We start from the raw sequence: 17,997 nt of genomic DNA, 5'->3' as shown, positions 1-17,997 counted from the left end.
ACGCCTTGTGACCTCACTGGCTATAATTTGGAAATTGAAGCACATGCCGTGATTTGATTAATTAAAAGTGTAATTAGTGAAGTTTTCTCCCTTAGTAAATTATAAATATACATTTCCCGTGTACGTAATGTACGCCACTGTTATTAATCTAGCACAAGAACTACAATTACACTGCCACAGACGATTCTTTAAAATTTTGTTTGGTTGAATAAAAGCACTACCGTAGTAGGCATTTTCTGCACACAAGAGATTGTTTTGTACATAAGAGAATGTTCAGTGACATGCTGGCCTGCATTCCATCGTTCGAAGCTTTTGTTGAGGGATACTAAATTCCAACAGTGCCTGTTTTAATGTACTTTCGTCTTGCTCCTTAATTGTTTTTTCAGTTTGTTTGTTCACTTCTCTTAGGGGCTTGATGACTGTTCGCAAAATTCATCCACTTAGGCAGCCCAATGACAAGTTGCAATAAAGCTGTGCTAGTTTTACAAGGTTGCTCCACTCATTTGCATGCAAATGCCACCATGTGCCTAGAACAAGCATGACTAATAATATCCATTTTATGTCCTCAGCTTGTGATATAACCTCCATCCCGCATCCAAATGAAATCTGAAAAAGACCCGGCCAGGCCTCCGTGGGACATCTTTCGGTGTTTCACATTGGAGGTTTTCTGGATTAGCGTAGGACATTTTAGAATCATATCTAGGATCTACTCAACATCCTTTAGGGACATCCATCAAACATCCTTAGGATGTCTGTGTGTTGTCTGGGATCCCAACAGTCACCAGAACAACATAGTGCATTATGCTCAATGAAGGAGCCAAGAGCAATACTACAGGACCACACATTGGTTTAAACAGATGCAAATTTAGTGAGATCAATACAACACATCCATGGGTCTCCGGAGGCAACATATTACTAGGACGAATGGATATTATTGTGCATAAGTTAGCTCAATTAAAACTGGTGCACACATTGTGCACACATTTGCTCAATTAAAACTGGTGCCTCAACACAGCAACCTAGACTTTCGTGTAGCAGAATCAGTCGGAGGAACAGCCATCCCAATAGATTGCAATAAATGTTATCCCTTTTATCCAAATAATAAAAAAATTAGGAAATTTCAAATAGTAGCTGATACTTGAATCAAATGGCAAAGTAAATTTGATTCATATCCAGAATTTCAATTATTTGCACACCCATACCTTTAGCTCCATATTATTACCATAGCTGAGTTCGTGTCCTGCCTAAGCTTTTCAAAACACTACAAGCACCCGTGACAACAGTTATTTCCTTACTGATGATAGCCCCCTCTTTATGTAATACCCCACCAGAAGCCTTTACAGGGTCCATGAAGCCGCTTTTTCTGAGACACACTCAAGTCAGTGCAGTGTCTGCCAAAGAATATAGTCCTGAAAGAATGTTTCCAAAAGGCCTAAGATTATATTGTTACATGTAGCTGATGCCCAAGGCTACTTACAATTCATTTACATGGAAGCCAACGGAGGCCAAGATGGCGACGCTATATCGAGCGGGAACACGTCGTCTTCCTCCTCTTCAGTGCAGCCACGCTGTGTGGCTTTTCCGCATCATCACCCCCGGCAGTAGAAGCACCGTTCTGGTGCTTAAGCTACACATCCGCGGTGAAAGGTGCGTAATATGGCTTGAGTCTCGCTACGTGAACGATGTCACTTGCAGCTAACGACGACGCTGATGAGTCGATGGGCATGATTTCCTATGTGACATAGGTCACTTGTCACAATACACGGTATGGACCAGTGCAACGTGACAGTAACTTTTCGGAAAGGCCCACACGGCCAATGGGTGACCATAGGGCAGAAATGATCAGCGGCGCATTTGAAAAGAGGAGGCGAAAAGATGTCGGTACTGTTTTCGTTCACTTGCAGCCTACTTGTGCAGTTGCCCACACTGATGGCATAAACTACTATTCAGTCATCCACGCAGTGCTGAACTACCCTGCAGCTGCCTCGCCTGCGCGCGCTTTTGAAAAAGCAAGTTTACAAACTAAATTACAAATAATTCTTGCACAAGTGTCTGGTGCAGAGCGAAATCTTCGTGCTAAACAGTTCGCGAAAACCTGACCGGCACGTCCACGGCCGCCTGCTCTTCTTTGTCGCTTGACGCGGAAGGCTCGTAACCGTAAGCGGTAATATTTCTTGCCAAGTTGGAATGGTCCTCGTCTTCAGACGTGTACTCTTCGCTGGTAGAGGCACCAAAACTCGAATCCATGCTCGCAATCGCGGCGGCGGTGCGCTTCAAATGACCGCAGCCGGCCGGCTGGCTATCTGACGAGGGTGTCATGACTTCATGCCTTCCAATTCACGTGGGTCGGGCGGCGTGGTGCGCACTCACAAAAACACCAAAAAAGTTGTCGCAGTTTCACCTGAAAGGCGAAGCATCAATTGCGATAGCAAATTTGTAGAGAGCTATACGGAGTAATGATATTAGCTTTATCAGCTGTATAAACTTGGACATGCAGCAGCACCGGCAACACGCAGAACTATTGTCGACGCCGTCGGTGTTTTGCCCGCGATCGCTCAAAATGCGTGCGGCGTTGGTGACTGTTGCCGGAGCCTCTGATATAAATAGGCACTTGGTGCCGCAGCTAAACGTCGCCTCCCTTCCCTTCCCTCCCCCTCCCCCACGGCCTCTCCCGCGTCAGAAGAAGGCGCGTTTGCTCTACATATATGGTGATTGTAAAGGAGGAAAGAGACGCTTACTTCTGCAGCCCTTAAGCGAGCACGGCGCAGAACGCGCGTTTGTTCTCCGCCGTGCGTTCACTCCCCGTGAAAGCGCGCGCCCCTCGCGCCCTTTCACTCGCACATACAGCGTTCGGCGCGCGGCGACGATTTCATCTCCATTGACGTCATACGGAACCTCACGGCGACGGCGACGGCGACGGCTACGGCGACGGCGACGCCGACGGCAGAAATCTGCTTTTGAGTGTCCATATAATTGCTATCGCAATAAAATAAAGCCATCGGCTCAAAAATGAGCTAAGTGACTACTTCTTTTTGGTGTAATCGCACACTGAGGATTCATTTTCAGCATTTTCGTAAAATTTTCAGATTTTGTGTCTGTATCCCTTCAAGTTTCCCTTATGAGAGCAAGTTGTTAATGTATAAAGCGCCTTACAGTACTAACTCACTAACAGTTTACTAACCCACTGAAAGTTTAAGGGGGGGAATATGTTGTGTCGTTAGTTTTGGTTTCAGTATCCCGTCTGGAAGCCCTGTGAATGTCTGTGACGCTGTTGTCCATATGTATATAATTGGGTGTCATAAAATAAACGGGGATCATTTGTTGGGTTATGGCTGGTTGGCGTTCTTCTTCGTTGGCCCATAGGCCGTGACACCACAGTAATGCCCACTCGAGTCCTTAGGGTATTAAAATAAAGGAATTTGCCCACTGTTAGGTACATAACAAACTGTCGCTTGCAAGGGACCACAGCTTGCACAAGCTGTACAAGGGACCCTGCACAAAATTCAAAATGAGCACATACTTTTACTAAACCTTTAGACAAACGTAAGTTAATGCTCCTAATTATAATAAATTGAGAGCGAGAAAGTAATGGCTGGTCTTCTACATGATGCCAAGAGAGGGTGCTTGCCTGCAGAACAGGCAGCCAGTCAGAGTCACTGCCCATGCGTTGCAGGTCAAGCAAATGGGGCAACGCTGTTGCCCATGGCCCAAAGTCCCGCTCTTTCTTCAGGTAGCTTGCCAGCTCCAATGCCACCGACAGGTTCAGCTCCCCAGCCCTGCACAGCCATCAGCTTGGAATGTAACACAGACCAGCAGGCTTCCCGCAAAACGTAAGCAAATGCCGCGTGGATGGCCCAACCTGGCTAGGGTGAAGGCATCATCGAGTAGGCTCGCCCTGTCTGCTGGCCACAGTGCCTGCATTCAGGGCCAGCTCAGTGCTTGCGGGCTCAGTGCTAGCTAGCCCAGCCTACCTGGTGGTCACGCTGAAGCTGGCCCATCAAGGCCACCCAGTTCGATGCATCGTAGTTGACCCGGTAGAAGCCTGTCTGGTTCACATTGGCCTTGATCCAGGATGGCACCGACTCACCGAGGGGCACATCCACTGTAACAGTGTTGTAAACTGGGCTAGGAGCATTTCCCGAGTCAGCATAGGAAAACTTGTCCACTATTGCTGAAGCTCTAAATTTCAGGTACCGTTGACAGCACAGTCATCTCAGTGAGTACCTTTGCTTGCTGCATGCAGCCTCACCAGAAATCGGATGTGAAATATCCATCACAATGTAACAGAAGGCAGCTATCTAAAGCCTGTCGTGTCAGGTGCTAAGTCATATGTTGCACACGCCGAAGATTCTTTAGTTCTTTCATTGAAATTGCATTGCATGCGTGGCTGTGTAGCGGTCCTGCGGGCCGCAAAACCGTCATCTTATTTTCATGTTTACAATTGTACACACCATTGGGCTTATATTGCAGTAAATGGTAACAATGGATAAACGAAGTGCCAGATATAACGAAGTACTTTCGGCTCCCCCTTTAACTTCGTTATAACGAGGTTCGAGTGTATAACCTAAGATGCGGTTGGTGGTGGTGTTGGTTAGGGCAGGGTTAGCTCGCACACGGTGCCAGCGATTGCTCTGCCCTACTGCCTCTATTAAGAAGAAATAAAAAAAGAAGCTGTTAGATTACTACATAGTGGAATGTTCCTTCCCTAAGAGTCATCACCACTTGTCGGAAAGTTCACAGTTTCTTAAAAAAGCTAGAAGGAGGCGCGACAATTCTTCTCTGAAATACTTAGGTCCTTTGGGGAAACACTAACTCTTCCACGCACTCATGGGGAAATTCTTTTCAAAGTCTCAAGAAGAGCCTTTCTCTTTTCATTGAAGTGTTGGCAGCATCAGATGAACTGTTCCGCGTCGCTACACATGATGTTGCGTGACCGTCTGCAAAGACGTGCCACATGATTGCTTCTGCCGCAACGGTAGCAACATCGAGCACTGCGCGAACTAGCCCATTTTTCACACGAAGAAAGTTGGACGTTGCATTCCGCGATAATATGACGACGACTGTTGCATAAGGGGCACGCTTTTTCCGTAACTGCAACAGATTCTGTAGCAAGCGCGGACGCCGTCGGAAGGTGTTGTCCCATTGGTACAGTGTCATGAGTCAATAAAGGAAGAAAGAAAGAAAAAGAAAAAGCAGAGACACGAAGAGTAGGTGGCAGAAATAATGAAAAAAGAAGTTAGAAAATAAGAGCGTTTGAATAAAAGGAATACAATATAAAAGCAGAAGAAGAAGTGCAAAAGTGCATGCACAGCTACGTGGCCAATGGGAGAAGGGACACGTAGCCGAAGAGAGCAGCCCAGCTATGCTCTGGGACGAAGTAGGCAGAAGGAGCTGAAGGTCTGCGTATCGTAGCCACTTCTCGGATTCCCTGCGACTACGATACGCAGGCTAGCAGGAGTTGACCGGGCGATCCAGGCGCCTCAGTCACCGTACCATCCTGACCTCCTGACTAGCTCAACAGTGGACCGAACGTCGGACACAGCGACGTTGGGTCTACGACGCATCGGCAGGCCCAACAACGTGTCATCGGAAGCCGCGACAATGACGAGGCTACGTCGATAGACTTCATGTAAATATTTTGAACTGCATAATGCGTCATGTGCAAGGACTTGAGACAATATTTTAAATTAACCAGCTTTGTATATAGTTTGTCGTATGTTAGGGTTTTGCTATTGGGTTGATAACGCATGCTTTCTGGATATATGTATTTTTCTTATGCTCATGCCCCATAAAGGCTTTTCGTAACCCAAACGTTCCTTGTGTCGTGTTTACCACCGTGAGAACATGACAAAATATTGACGAGCTTGCCAAGATTTATTTCCTGAATACTCGGTCTCACACTTCGCAGGAACATGGATTATCAGAAGCTGTTGGGGGTAGCCAGTTCTGTGGGACTTAGCCGCAAAGAATCGCTTAGCCTTTTTGATCGAGCACAAAAAGAAGCTCGAGAAGCATGCGAAGAGGAAAAAGAAATTTTGTTGCTAAAGTTGCATTTGGTCGATGTGTCTATTGGAAGAGATGATGCAGACAGATCGTCGGTTTCTTCGGAAATGGAGCCACAAAGAACGAAGACAATTTGTCTACGAAAGTTAATGGCTCCATTTGACGATAAGCAAGATGACCTTGATGCTTATCTGCATCGTTTTGAAAGGATTGCTTTAGGACAAGGCTGGGAGCAATCTGAGTGGGCGACAGCGCTTAGTTTGTGTTTAGTTGGAGAAGCCTTGAACGTGTTCGGAAAAATGCCAGCGCCTGAGTCAATGGACTACGACTAAGTCAAGAAAGCGTTACTGCAGAGATTCAGGCTAACTGCAGAAGGATTCCGTGAAAAATTCCGGAATAGTAAACCAGAGCAATCAGAGACTGGTAAACAGTTTGCTTGCCGTTTAACAAATTATTTTGACAGATGGATGGAAATGGCAAACACAGAGAAGATGTACGAAGGAGTCAGGGAGCCAGTAGCGCACCCAGGATCTCTGCCAGGGGGGGGGTTGACAGTTTGCCAATACCATCTAAACAGCACTAATTTCAATTTCTTCGCAGGAAATTGTCAAAAATGCGCTTTTTGCGAGTGTGCAGACAATTGCGCGTCTTACATCTTATTTGCAGTACACAAATGTGCAAGGAAAGAAAAGGGGTTAAACAAAAGGGGGGGTTAGGTTGGCCTCAGGGGGGGGTTACAACCCCCGAAACCCCCCCCCCCGTCGGTGCGCCACTGCAGGGAGCATATTGTGATTGAGCAGTTCTTGACTTGTTGTAGCCCAAAACTCTGTTTTTCTTAAAGAACGTTCATTGAAACGTCTAGATGACTTCGCTGAATCTGCTGATCAATTTCTGGAAGTGCAAGGCTTGAGGAATTTAGGTAAAAACGAAGAAGAAACTCGTAAAAGAGACGATGATGTAATCCAAGTTAGGCAAGGTGCGGTAACTAAGGTACTTAGATGTTTCCTGTGCAACCGCATCGGTCATCGTGCAGTAGATTGTCATGTAGGAGGGAACCGACCACAGGCACATATCATTTGTCAGCACTGCAAGAGACGAGGACACCGCACAGAAAACTGTAGACTACAGAACCGAGTAAAGGCAGCAGGCGTGGTTTCGTAAAATGATGAAAAGGCAGCATCATCGCAAGAATCGACCAAGGATACCCAGGATACACATGATACATTGAAAACCATGGTCTCGGACAACAAGGACGCGTTCGAGAAGACGAGACTATCACTGGGTCTTCCTGTAGTTGATGGACAGATCAACGGAATATAAGCCTCGGTTCTTCGAGATAGTGGAACCAACACGGCCTTGGTGAGACGAAGTCTGATTCGGGAGCAAGAACTAAGAGGAGAAACAGCGGCGGTTATCATGGTCGACAGCATGGTTAGGCATTTACCTGAGGCCAGAATTCAAGTTTCTACTCCCTACTACTCAGGACGGCTGATAGTAAAGTGTGTAGATAAGCCGCTATATGATTTAATATTGGGCAATCTACCAGGGGTAAGAAGCGTCGATGACCCTGATATCAAGTGGAAGAGCAGCTGCACTGACACGGGAAAAGCTAAAGAAAAACAGCAGGAGCACGATCCTAACATGGCGACACAAAAAATGAAGACTACAGAGGATAGTCCAGCAGTGTCGACGGCGATAGCTACAAGATCAAGTACACAGTGAACATTGAGGGCCCTGAAGGTACCTACAACTGAAGTACTTGCGGTGACGCCAACAGAATTTGCAGAAATGCAAAGAAAGGATGATTCACCACAAGCCTGCTTTGAGAAGGAAGAAGAGTCGACTACAAATAAAAGAAGAAGAACCATTTTTGAATTCCAGAAGAAAAATAGATTGTTGTACAGAAGATGCAAGTTTACCTCGGGCAGAGAAGTGATGCAGCTGGTGGTTCCTAAATCACTACGACGGACGGTCTTGAATTTGGGACACGACAGCATCATGGCCGGGCACCAAGGCATAAAAAGAACGGTGGCGAGGATCACAGAAGAATTTTTTCTGGCCAGGACTACAAAGAGAAGTAAAGAGATATGTAAAATCCTGTAACGTTTGCCAGCGGACGATACCAAAAGGACGAGTGAACCGAGTTCCACGTGGGAATATTGACATGCCATTTCAGAAAGTAGCGATAGACATCGTAGGACCAATAAAGGCGGTATCAGCAAAAGGACATCATTTTCAGGCAGGAAACAGGAGGATGCGCATGCTCCGCGCCCTGGTTTGCACTCCTCTCGTATTTCAATCTGGAAATGCAGAAAACTTTGCATTTCTGTAGCTTGCCGAGCTCTCTCTTGAGGAGTCATGTCACCTGACGTTTCCTGCATCGCTTCCTTTGACTTCTAGCGATACAGTATCGCGAGGTCGTCGGGCAAGCACTTCATCAGCATGTGGTTGAGAACTACGTTGTATTGATCAGGTGAGACGCCCAAACCGGTCAATGCAGAGACCCGAAACTGGACATTGTCGTAGAGCAGCCGAAGTTTTTCGACCTCTGCCGAGGACTTGACTGTTGACAAGGTGAGCAGGTGGTCAACGTGCTCGTTGATGAGCAAATCGCGTCGACCAAATCGCTCTGTCAAAATCTTGATAGCGATGCTATAAGTTTCTTCAGTAGGTCGAATCCCCTCGATGCTTTTTTAGCTGTGCCGTTCAAATATGATAATAGGTACTTAAATTTTTCTATGGGCAAAAGCTCTGTGTTGAGATGGAGTGTGGCACTAAAGTGATCCCAGAAGGACTGCCAATCGCGAAGTGCGCCGAAAAACATAGGAATTTGCAGTTTCGACAGGACCACTGTGCAATGACGTGGAACGGTCCCGTGACTGGGAGCTATTGTCTCTGTCGATAGGCGCGGTTAAGTGTCACTAACCTCATTTTCTGCTGAGGTGCGGTCAGTACCGGCATCGGCATTCGGTGGAGTTGCCTCCGGACTTGAGGTACTCGTCACCGTCGTTTGATTCGCAAGCTCGCGAAAAAAAGAACCACGCTCGGGACACCGCGTAAGACCGTATTCGGCAGCCGCCTCGACTTCTTCCTCGTAAGCGTCATCGTCAGTGGCGTCAAAGATGTGCTTGTCGAGGTGACGAGCTCTGTGTGCTTCTGATTAAGGTAGCTAATGTAAGAGTCCAACTGGGAGGCATCGGGAACTGAGGCCTGCAGTTCGTTGGTCAGGAGCGTAATTGTTTTCGTGACACTGGCCCTGACGACACCACGGTTCTTGCGCAGCCGCTCGACGGACGCCATTGAAGCTACAAGGCTTAGAAGGGTGATGACCGGGGGATTTTGGCACCAAAATAAATGTTGCATAATAAAGACCCGAGCCCTAGACCAAGCACTCCATCTTTTTTTTTATTGTATTGCTCTTGCCGTCCCTTCTTCTGCCTTCTCTTTTCTCCTTCGTCGCCGCCTCTCGGCAATGATCTTCCACACACTCTACTAGCCCGTTGAAAACAGACGATCATTACAACAGCCTCAGCGCAAACAAAACAGGGGCGCGGACGATGACCAAAGACAGACCTCAATGCCAGAAAGTTAGACATTGTAGAACGTCATGCTTGAAATCATATTTATAGTTTACCAAAACTACCTTTCTGTTGCAATCAAGGTCAAGGAGGCATATCAATGTTTTCTTATCCCGATGTCTCTTTTTCTCAGCACCTCACTGCATCCTGACGAAGCTCTTATTTCACCTTGCAAACATTGCAAACAACATTGTGGACATTGCAAACAAAATAATGCAGCATGTTTGTTAATGTTTTTTTTTTTATTTCCAGTGTCTGTGAACAGCTGTTTACACGATTTTGAGGAAGTTAACAATGGGCTTTTTTATTTTGATTTTTAAATACTGCTCATTTTCGCCAAAACTAGAAATTTGTGGCAAATCGTAAACATGTTGATTTGCGATACAGCAACAATATTCAGCATAATTGTTCAACAGGTTAAGTTCTCAGAGCACACCAAGTTTCAAAAGGCTACATACATTGGTTTAGCATATAAATATACTAGTAAGTGTAGCAACTTTTGAAAAATGTTGCAAATTGAGAAATTTTTTAAAAACACTTCCTAATGCACAGAAGTCTCAAACAATGTCAACTGACTCTTCTTTATGTGTACACTTTATACAAAAACGGATTCTTTGTAGCCGTAATAATTAGTATTTTACATTCTTGTGAATCTGCGAGAATGTCCAGTGCATGAAAATGGCACCTCCACACTGAATAACCTCTTAAATTATCCATTTGCTAAATAAACCAAGTTCGCTTTCGTGCTACCGAGTGACATGTGCATAAAATAGAAAATATTAAATGGAAGCTAAAATATGAAGTTTCATATAAAATATGAAGTTCATATGAAGTATTCATATGAAGTATTCATATGAAGTTTCAAATGAATATGAATAGAGCAATGCTGCAATTACGCTTCGCTACCAATCCACTATGCGAATAGTGGAAACCCGTTTGTGTCACAGCATCTCACAGTTACGAAGATGTTGAAGCTGCAACTGCAATACCCAGACTAACAGAATCGATAATTAACGAAAGCAGAGAATCACAACTCTTCTCCATACAGTTGGCTCCACGGACCGCCCATGAAGTCGTGTTTAGTTTTCGTGCACGAACAGGTGCAAGTGACCCTCATCGTACTGTTTGCTTTATCACTCAAAGTGCTTCTTTCTTGACGTTTCTTCGGAAAGCTGCTTTAATTACTGCAAGCGTACCACTAATAAAACACTTAAAAATTATAACGCGAGTCATGGCGTGGTATAAGATGAAAGGAATTTTTGGCCGTGTTAGTAGAATATGAACATTTCTACTTTGATGTTGCTTTATCTATATAGTGAATGCTGCACAGATGGGGTTTTGCGGGAAGAGAGGTGCGGTGGGGAGGAGTCAAACGTAGTCGAGAATACACATACAGTAACTAATTTCAATGGTAATCGGTGTCAACGCGGCTGAGGGCTCACTTTTCTGACAAAATTTACAGTGGCTGTTTGTGTTCAACACATAAAGTACATGTGTTCAATGTACATAAAGCACACAAGAACTGGTTTTGTAGCGAGAGCTACATTGGCCACATTCTCGCCGTTTCGCTGTGGTCGGTGGCCGCACCGCGAGTTGAGCCATTGCCTAGCAACCACCGCAGCTGGCAGCGCCACTGGCCGCGCCATCTGGCATGACATCAGAGGAGGAGCCGGTGAAACCGCGAGCTGAGCCGTTGCCTAGCAAGCGCTGGCGTTGTATCGGTGTTGCATCGGCATTGTATCGTATATATAGAAGGGGCGGCTCGGTGGGATTCGTCGGCAGACATGGAAATTGAGTCAGAGAGACTGAAAGAAGCCAGGCTTCGTCGTCGGAACAAATCCAAGAGGAGGCAGCGAGCCGAGGAGATGGAGGAAGAACGAGCTGCACGCCTCGAGAAGCGTCGTAAGTACGAAGCGGCCAGGCGAGTGCATTCAGATGAGGATGGTTCGTCTAGTTCGGCAGCTCGTGCGAGGGCCGCAGATCAACAACGGAATGAAACACCAAGCTAAACAATAACATTAACCGTACCTCTCGCTACGCACACCCAGGCATAACTGCGTTAAGCCACAGCCAATTTTTTATAAATGACGAAATCTGCAAAAACCATGAGGCAGAAATCTCAACAGTTTGCAGTCAGTGGTAAATATTACAAGTACAGAAACTCTTGCAAGTCAGTCATATCGTTAGTGCTGTGGCAAAATCTCCGATTGCTATGCTGGGTTTGGATACCAATTCACTAATCATTTTGTTCTTTTGCTTCTTTTTCTTTTTTGACTGAGGCAGTTTGCCTGGATGCAGCAAAAGCCTTTTGCCACTTAATCTAACAAGGCACAAAACAGTGTGTCATCAGTGCTGCTGGACTGCCACATGCATCGGACCGTCGGGTCATACGTTTAAGTAAGCTTTTTGCACCGTTCTTACATGCGCTACAGAGCACATGTAAAAAAATGGGCAAGCTTGCACTCGGTTGTGCAAAGCTTAGGCACAGCGAAACTGTCAATCCTCAAGTCTTACTGGCTGCTACTGTTAGGTCTTGACTTGGTTTAACTTAACTACACATGTAGGAAAGGTATTCTCGAGCAATCATTTTCGAAGGTACCTTCTCTTTCGCGACATTTCGCGTGACTAGCGCTGGACGCGTCAATGTCTACGAGCGACAGCGTCCCTGGCATGCCACAAACGAAGGCAGGTAGGCAGGCAGGAGCCGTGTCTGTGTCGGGCGAAGCGAGCGTCCACCTGCGGTTGCTAGACAATGCGAGGCGATGTCATCGCTACTGCTTCGGTGCATGTGCGGCTAGGCAACGCGGGCGGCATCGGCAGCAACTTTGCGCGTTGCCTTGTTGGTGCAGCTACAATTTCTTTCTCTCTGTATCTCCCTCTCATTTTCTCGTTCCCTCTACCGAGCATTGCGCGCGCCACGCACATGCTCTCCTTCCCTCTCCTTAACGTCCCATGTCAAGGCAACATGTGCACGGCACAGAGATGAGGCGAGGCACACGCTGCTCCGTGAGGTTGTTGCTAGGCAATTCAGTGACGGCATAGCTTGGCGAGGTTTTGCTACAGCAAGCGTCACTTCTTTCGGTTAGCTAGAACAGCTTCACTGTCAAAACAGCGGAATAAATGGTGCATTAGATCTGGCTGTCGAGCAGCCGTAAGATACATTGCTTGCTGCCATTTGCCCTTTTCAGATCTAAGTGGCAAAAGTATTTTCACCACATCAGAGACACTGCTGAAAAAAAATAGACAAAGAAAAGAACAGAAAGAAACAAAGAAAAAGTATGTTGCGATGGGAAATTGAACCCTGGACCGCACATAGTCTGGCAGGCAAACACCTCATCGCCACCGCTGAAGCTTGTGAGCACAACACTAGCGAGCAAGATGGGCTGGGGAGTATTACGGGGAAGCTGATGCGGCGGGCAGCTACTGTTCTCAATCGCGCGCGCCTCGTGCCTTTTCTTGTTTACATGGGATCCAGCAGCTGGAAAACGTATCATACGATCGCAGTTTGGTAATATACTGAATGTTGGTGCTGAAAAATCACAGTTTCCAGCAACATATGAACCGGTAAAAGAATAAGAGTAACTCCACTGAGTCATTTTTTGTGTTCACAATCGCGAACGTTGGCACCGGGAAATCGTATGTAACGGGATCATATCAACAAGGCTCTATTGTAGATATGAAGTGCTTGTCCTGGAATGAAGCAGTTGCAAGCACAGTGTTCTATCCGCTTTGCCGTGTTCAGTGCGTTGCTTCACACAGAATGATGAATGATGGTATGGCTATGTGAGGGCTGACAAAGATGAGTGATGACAAATTGGTTTTTTGTGGTGCAGCAGCTGGTTTGACATTACTACGCCCCTATGGTGATGAAGTAGCGATCAAGTCAAGGTGAAAGACACAGAGACTTTTCGTAGCCTGTATGCGTTCCTTGCTCGCACCCAAGATACCTGTACCAAGGAGCCTGTATAGGCTGTGAAATGTCCGTGTCTTTCACCTCGACTTGGTCAGTGACCACAGCCTTATCATTATGATACCTGACCGGATGAATTTTCATCAAACACTTGACTAGACTGTGTCCCTCTGTCAGGGCAATAGAAGTTTCATTTTGCATAGCATGGCAGTGCACACGCAGAAACTTCTGGTCACAGAAATAACAACAGCTAAAATTTAATACAAGCAGGCAATGCTGCTGCAGTAGTCGGGGCTAGCAGAATGTGTGACAGGGCTCACGATCAGTGCTGTTCATCCAAAGCAGCTGCTGTTGACCGCTATCCGTGACAAAAGTGAGCGGCACGTGCCACCTTGCCACATCAGTGACCAGGTCAGCAGGCAGGAGCTGGAATCGTCGCTGTGTAGCATGCAGCCATCCATCACTGCTGACTGAAAATCGCACAAGTGGGAAGCCTTTCTGTCGTGTCCACGTCTCCATGACCTGTGAAACGCCCACCTGGCCAGAGGTCACCTGTTGCAAAACACAATGGCCCTTATTAGAGGCCACTTGGAGCTCTAACCCCCATATTTCCTCAACTTGACCATGCCACCTTCTCTCAAAACTGTCTGCTACACTGTGCCACCTCTTGACTGCACTGCTCACTGCACTCGACGACATTCCAGTGAAAGCATGCAACACTTTGCCATAAGAAAGGCTGAAGCACAGTCTTTGCTTCAATCAAAGGCCGGTACTCTGCTCTACCTGGGCAAGCCAAACTAGAGCTTCTAATCGAGGCCTGTTTGCAGACATGGGGGTCTCTGAGCAAATACAGCTGGCTTGCGCGCTTTTCATACTTGTTATCACACTAACACGTTTAAAATCCTTGTGCAAGGGTGCGAGATAGACAAGAGAGGAGGGCAGCACATAACACTGGCCAAGGAAGAGGTCCACACAGGTGGCACCTAGCAAAATGAGAAGTTGTCACAGCAAGCACCCTCAGTTGAGCAACTGAAATGGCCGTGTTACATGGTGAGTGAAATTGTTATTATAAGGGCTTGGTGCACAGACCTAGTGTCTTGCGGTTTCCATGGCTTAAGCAGGAGTCAATACATTTACCCTTGTTATAACACTGACTGCACAGTAGAAATAGCTGCTAGTGTAGGCAGGTAGTACAACTAAAATCCCGCCATAAAGAAAAGAAATGTCATTTTTACCACCCTCTCCCACTCTTTCACATCAATTGTGGTGCTGCTAATCCTGTTGCAGCATAGTTAGCATAGTTGACGATGCCACATGTATTTTTATTTTACGCAACCGGATAGTAACTTTTTTGCCTGGTGCTAGCACTTTGGCCGCAATTTCATTTGTCTTTCTGTGAAATTAAGTCTGTGAAGTTTATTTGAGTGTTAACAAATAAAACAGCCTGTGTCACCAGGCTGTACAGAATGCATGCTAATGAAGCCGTGGCCATGCTAGACTTCATGCACGTGCCTCTTCTCTGGTTCCAGTACAGCTTAAAATTCGTGGTATGAATCGACAAGCTCTTCGAAAGCGTGGCTGTCACGAGGTGTTTGTCAGTATTTGAAGCAGCACAGTCAGTAGTGCACTTAGCCTGACCACTTACTGTGCTTGGTTTGTGTGCAACTTCGTTATAGCAAAGCAGGATATAATGAAATAATGGCTACATAACGAAGCGAAATTCCATTCGAAATTTCCATAGAGATTCACAGTGCATTACATACAATAATGGATATAACCAAGTAATAGATATAACCAAGTAAATTTGGCTCCCCCTTCAACTTTGTTGTAATAAGGCTTACTGTACAGTACACCTTCCGTTAATTCGACTCAAGTTGATTCAATTTTTTGGTTAATTCGATCCCAACCGAAAGTCCCTGCAGGCACCCATGTATTTCAATCGGCCCAAACTTTCGTTATTTCGATCCTAAAATTGGCCTTTGCCGGATAATTCGAACCTGACCAATCAACATGCATGCATGCGGGCAACCCTCATGGTGATGCCTATGCTGACCCCAATAGCGAAACCTTAAGCAGCAGCATGTCTCAGCATAGCTTAGGAGACAGTGAATGCACTGAACACACATATGCTACCTTTAAATACACTCGTCTTCGACCTGCCCTAGGAAGGTCTTCAAGAAATAACCGTGGCTCACAATATCTGATTACGCTATATACCCAATTCCAGTGATGGGAATGGCCAAGAGCGTTTTGGAGTAGGTTTTGCTGCAACAAAAATGACTACTTGGAGCAGATTTTGTAACAGTCAACAAGGATGATTTTGAATGACTGTGGGCTGGACACTATTCCTGCATGTCAAAAATTGTTCCAGTGTACCAGCCAATGTTTTTAAATTTTTTTTTCTTCAGTTGGCAAACTGGCTTCGAGAGGCGGTGCCATTTTGTCGCCGATCCTAATGCTACTGCAGTGCCCCTGCCTGGTCGACAGTCGCTTCGACCCGCTCCGCACCACTGGAAGGCCGCACTTTTTCTCTCTGTTTTTGAACGTGTGCATGATGCCTGGAGCTCTCGAAAGGTGAATGTCTGGGGCTCACTCCACAGCAATGTTTTTAGATACCGTAACGATACCGTGAGGCAGGTGGACACTGAGGGAGCGTGCGGTGCCCCGAATTTTTCCGAACATACCTCAGCGTCTGTCGAAATCAAAGACACCCAAGTCAGCAAGAAAACCACCCAAAGTGAGGACAGTGGTTCCCGCCCAAGTTGCTTCCTGCCAAAGTGATAGGGATTTGTGTGACGAAATTGATGCAAGTGACGGCATGGATGGCGGTGTAAGCCATAAGGATAAGAAAGTTAGCAAGAATAAGAGAATAAGGATAAGAACCATCCAGGTTATTTTGTACAAGCTCGAGGAGTCCGAGGGCATTGTACACATTGAAAAGGCCATAGTAATCAGGCAAGACTTGACAGTTGAAGTTAGTTCAAGAGGTGTGCTTGTCCCGCCGTGCAGTTACATTGACAAAAATGGAAACATTCAGACTCGGCTAACAAGCCAGAAGAATGTAGCAGCATTTCTTGGCTATATCGATGCCCTAATACATAATGGTAAATAATTTACATGCTGCATTCGCTTTCACAACATCAAATAAAAATGACAAGGCATTTTGTCTTGTTTCCTTGCTGGTTGTTGATTTTTTAGGCTTCTCAGCAGTTTTTGCCCGAATAATATGTGTTCAGGTGAGGTTGGAATATGATTGAGCAGTACGGGGTTTGGGCTGATTTGTGCAGTATGCTGGCGAAAAATAAACGTTGGTTACAATGGGAAGTGGATTGAAGGCAAGCGCCACTGGAAGGCCATGCTCTTTGCCAACTGAACCTAATCTAAAAATGTTGGTTCCAACGCACATCACTGCGAATATTCTCGATAAAGATAATCCGCGTACGCGACCACTCATGAACAAATTACAACCATCACGTGGCTACACTTAGTCAACCTGCACGCTCAAAAAAGAAAATACTGCGCATCCTTAGCAGTAAAGCAAGCCACCCAAAGGCCCCCCAAAAATTGAGCATACAGTCATGTGGTATACAGGATTGCCATTCGGGCAACCTTACTTTAGGTCTAAGGTCGTCTAGCTAGTAAAATGGTACAGCTACAAATCCGCTGCATTACGAGCGCCCAAAGATAAACACGACACAGCAAAGCAGCTAACAACATGAACTGGGGTAAGTTTCAGTTTGCTGAGTACCATGACAAAGCCACCATGCTGAACACGTGAAGCCCGCGCCGTCAGTTGAGAAATACCTCTCCCACCAAGGCCGCACCGGTGGTTGTGGGATCTCACACGTGCTCTTGGGACAAAGGAACGACAACACAGAAGTGCAAACAAACAAAGGGGCATTTATTGCTCCTTTCATACACTAATGCATGCTAGCCAAATTACTACGCATAGAACATTCTCATGGGCGCGCGACAAATCAAGGAAGTCCGACTCACCGCGACCAGATAGCGAGCGAATATGTTCGCCCCATGCTATGACACCATCGCCTAGTCGTTCACGTGTACGGTCATGCGAAGGGTGGCGCGTTCGAACAATCCGCATTTGTCCATACCGGTGCCCTGCTCCTAGCCACGTGAGACGGTTTCGCTAAGCGTGGATCGGCATCGCTCACCAAACCCCACCCAAAGAGGAAGCACCACAGAACAACCATACAAACTTGGAAGTGCCTTCTCCCTTTTGCGCCCAAGTAACCCCGCCGTTCGGTGGCGTTAGCATCGCGACACTCGCACCATCTCTCGCAATGCGCCGCAACCACTACAACTTCCGCCGGCACTTAGCCACGCGGAGAAGCCAGATTACAGGAGACGTGAGCTATGCAGGGAAAACAACATCAAGGGACGCGTGAGAGTCGCGCATCCCCACACGGTACAAAGTGCAAATGCGAGACACACCAACAACACAGAATGGGCAGTGTGCGCACTACTAGGCCCGACAAAACTTCATCC

General features: G+C 46.4%; 1 protein-coding gene across 5 annotated transcripts in view; it reads right to left on the bottom strand.

Moving 5' to 3' along the window:
- The window catches only part of LOC119455344 (endoplasmic reticulum aminopeptidase 2), a 147,587-nt gene that overhangs the window by 65,317 nt on the left and 64,273 nt on the right, over positions 1 to 17,997 (bottom strand). For all 5 annotated transcript variants that reach the window (XM_049668720.1, XM_037716729.2, XM_049668719.1 and 2 more), the window contains 4 exons: positions 13,812 to 14,043; positions 3,972 to 4,102; positions 3,860 to 3,915; positions 3,629 to 3,776 (listed from right to left, as the gene is read on the bottom strand). In XM_049668720.1, coding sequence (XP_049524677.1) covers positions 3,629 to 3,776; positions 3,860 to 3,915; positions 3,972 to 4,102; positions 13,812 to 14,043 — 567 coding nt within the window. The remainder of the gene's footprint in view (positions 1 to 3,628; positions 3,777 to 3,859; positions 3,916 to 3,971; positions 4,103 to 13,811; positions 14,044 to 17,997) is intronic.

This window comes from Dermacentor silvarum, chromosome 6 (genome assembly GCF_013339745.2).
Source record: "Dermacentor silvarum isolate Dsil-2018 chromosome 6, BIME_Dsil_1.4, whole genome shotgun sequence".
NCBI lineage: Eukaryota > Metazoa > Arthropoda > Arachnida > Ixodida > Ixodidae > Dermacentor > Dermacentor silvarum.
The sequence above is the reverse complement of the archived record's forward strand: the minus strand, read 5'-3'. Positions and strand labels throughout refer to the sequence as shown.